General features: G+C 35.1%; 1 protein-coding gene across 1 annotated transcript in view; it reads right to left on the bottom strand.

Moving 5' to 3' along the window:
* The window catches only part of NCAM2 (neural cell adhesion molecule 2), a 140,823-nt gene that overhangs the window by 74,457 nt on the left and 62,807 nt on the right, over positions 1–3,559 (bottom strand). The window contains exons 9-10 of the mRNA XM_035896416.1: positions 2,529–2,716; positions 786–882 (exon numbers count right to left, since the gene is read on the bottom strand). Of these exons, the coding sequence (XP_035752309.1) occupies positions 786–882; positions 2,529–2,716 (285 nt within the window). The remainder of the gene's footprint in view (positions 1–785; positions 883–2,528; positions 2,717–3,559) is intronic.

Genomic DNA, 3,559 nt, shown 5'->3' with positions numbered 1-3,559 from the left:
TTTTTGTTATTAAAGTTTACTTAAAAAAGAAAAAAAAAAAAAAAAAAAAAAAAAAAACAAAACTAAAGATGACCTTCAAACAAGAGTAAGACTGTTTCTTTTTAAATATATATCCTCTGCTACAATAAACGAGATTACTTCTTCGGACTTTAGGAAAATAATAGAGGTGTTTTTCAGTGCAACGTACACCTCTTGCTTGGGATCTGAAGTATCCTAGTAGCTGGCACAGTGCTGTGTTTTGGATTCAGTATGAAAAGAATGTTGATAACACACTGATGTTTTAGTTGTTGCTAAGCAGGTCTTACACCAGCCAATGACTTTTCCAGCTTCCCCTGCTCTGCCTAGCACACAAGAAGCTGCGAGTGGGCACAGCCAGGACAGCTGACCCCAACTGGCCGAAGGGCCATTCCATACCATATGACATCATACTTAGGGGGAGTTAGCCGGGGAAGAGCGATCGCTGCTTGGGACGGGCTGGGCATCGGTCAGCAGGTGGTGAGCAATTGCATTGAGCATCACTTGTTTTGTAAATTCTGTATATTCTATTATTATTGTTATTATTACTTTTTTTTCCTCAACTGTTTTATTAAACCATCTTTATCTCAATCCATGGGTGTTACCCTTCTTCTTTTTCCTATTCTCTCCCCCATCCCACTGAGGAGGAGTGAGCAAGCGGCTGTGTGCTATTCAGCTGCCTGCCAGGTTAAACCACAACACTATCTGAACTTAATATTCGTTAATATAGAAAAAATATGTAAAGAAAAGGAAACAACTTTTTAACTTACCAGCTTGACCGAGTGTATACTCCTGATATCTTGTTCCTATTCTGTTTGTGGCTGTACAATTATACCGTCCAAAATCACTGTCAGATGTAGGAGCAATCTTTAAAATGAATACAGTTTGTAAATATTAGTTTCCAATAGAATATCAAAGTTCTTTAAAAAAAATCAGAAATGCACAAATGTTCTCCTTGAGCAATACGCAGACACGTTCTTATTTCAGCCTATCTGTATATTCTCGAAATACAGAATACACCCTTTTTCATGTTAAACTTCCCCTTCTAAAATTCAAATGAGAAAATCAAATAATGGAAAATGGCAACATTGTTCATCTTTACCTTTTCACTTTTAAAGAAGGAAAAAAAAACTAATAAACCCTTTTTTCACAGATGCCCTTCGCACAAACTGATATTTTGACTGAAATAAGCAATGAAATATCTGAAATTTGCTGATTCCTATGGCTAATGCAAGAATAATATTTTACTTCTCATTGTTTTCAGGATTCACAATACACCAGACATTGAGAGGGGAAAAAGAAGATGTAAGGGATGTGGCTCGACTGTAATCTCAGGTGAATAAGGATATAAGACAAAACAGATAATAGATGCAACAGGGAGCAAATGCTTTATTGGAATCCAGCTTCCATGACCAACTGTTCAGGTGACAGAAGAATTGAAGAGCACTCAGAGAACCACAGACTGTAAAGCATATTTTGTGTTATTAAGTTTTACTTAAAACAGAATAAAAAAAAAAAAAAAAAAAAAAAAAAAAAAAAAAAAAAAAAAAAAAAAAAAAAAACAAAACTAAAGATGACCTTCAAACAAGAGTAAGACTGTTTCTTTTTAAATATATATCCTCTGCTACAATAAACGAGATTACTTCTTCGGACTTTAGGAAAATAATAGAGGTGTTTTTCAGTGCAACGTACACCTCTTGCTTGGGATCTGAAGTAGGTCCCCCACTCTGATTAGCCCTATAGCCTATAAATTTTTTCCTATGGCAACTGAGCAGCTTATTCTCAGACATAACCCTGATAGTAGATAGAAATGGAGAAAACTTCTTCCACACCTGTGGAGGAAGACAGTATGCCATCCCAGTAACAGGTGAGACCAGGAGACAGTGGTTACACTTTGTTGTGAAATTATTAATTAATGACCATGATTTGCCATACACTATTGCCGAGTAGTTCACTGTTTAGTCAAGTTAATAAAGTAAACAGATAATTAAGGTCCACTTAAGGTCTTATGCCTTTCTCAAGTTTTGTTCTTACATGTACCTTTTAGATAACAGAAAAGAGCTTAGTTCTTATTTTCCAATGCCTCCATGAGGAAACAGTTGTTATCAAAGCAAATTGCAGTTTGTTATGATTTTACTCTTCTGCTTTGTTCTGGACTGAAGCCACACAAATCTTTTTGCATATACCAAGCATCTACCATGTAGTCACTTTAATTTTTAGTATTTAGTATTAGTTTTATATTTATTTATGCATTTATTTACTTGCAAGAAACGCAAGTTCCATTTTTGTTCACTGCAGATGGAAAACTGAGCACAAGCCATGTAAATAAGGTTTATTTCCTAACTGCTCACAAGAAATGCAAAGATAAATAAAGTCATATTTTTTTAAAAAAAAGAGCTTTACTTATTAAATTATGTCTTATCCTTAAATGCACTCTATAGTACTTGCAATGGTGCCAAACTGAGGAAGAAATTAATTAATGTCACCACATTGATTTTCACTTTAAGCCTTACCTCTAGAATAAGCTTTCTTCCTGTACTGTATGTCTTCAGATGTGTTGTATTTTTTACTGGTAAAACTAATTTTCCTCTTCTCCACTGAACTGAGGCAGATGGATTTGCTAGCACTTCACAGCTTATATTGATGGGATTGCCTTCCCAAGAGTAGTACATGGTTTGATTTGACACAAATGTTGGAGCATCTGGAACAAGGAAGTAATACACAAATATATTAACTGTTTTAGTAAAACAAACTGTACACCCCTATACAAAATTCATGTTCCCATAGAAATTTCAGTTGGTTGCTGTATCAGTTTATTATGAACCATGAAAATATCAGTGTTCGACCCTGAGTTTCTTCAGCCTTTATTTGGGTAGCTTTGTCCTCTCCTGAAACTGTTTCAGATTAAATTCTCAGGAAGAGTATACCTGCTAATTATATTAAGGATTAGGCAACATCAGGCCCTTGAAAGACGTTATCTCAGAAAAGACAAAGACCATTTCTTCCTGAGGATGAGAAACTTCAGCTAGACCCTTGTATGACAAAGGGAGGTGACCTATGAAACTTAGATATAGAACGTGTTCATTTGCTGCTTTTATACTGTCGTCTTTTGCTATGGAGAAGTTATATTCACTCCAAATTTTCATAGATGTGTAAGACCTTCACCCATTTCTCTGGAACTATCTTATACTTTATGAAATCTTTCTAAAGAGAGATGTTTAGTTGTGTGGATAAACATAGAAGAAAAAAAATAGTAAAAGAATATCTGAAATGTTGTAGTGTATTCTACCTACTTCAGAAAAAATACTCTGTGTATCAGTACACTATTTAGGATATTCTTATACCAGTTCCTTATGAAATCATAAAGCTACAGACAAGCAGAAAGATGGTCCATCTTCCTTACAAACCTGCCTATAAATGGCTACATTGAACACATAGCCAAACACTGTGTCTGATACAGAGGAAGTTGCTGGTTTGAAAAGTATGATTTTCAGATCACAGTGCCAGTAGTGACAAGAATTACCTCTTCTACTCACTGTTTCCC

Source organism: Egretta garzetta, unplaced genomic scaffold, assembly GCF_000687185.1.
Source record: "Egretta garzetta isolate BGI_Z169 unplaced genomic scaffold, ASM68718v1 scaffold45, whole genome shotgun sequence".
NCBI classification, from domain to species: Eukaryota; Metazoa; Chordata; class Aves; order Pelecaniformes; family Ardeidae; genus Egretta; species Egretta garzetta.
The sequence above is the reverse complement of the archived record's forward strand: the minus strand, read 5'-3'. Positions and strand labels throughout refer to the sequence as shown.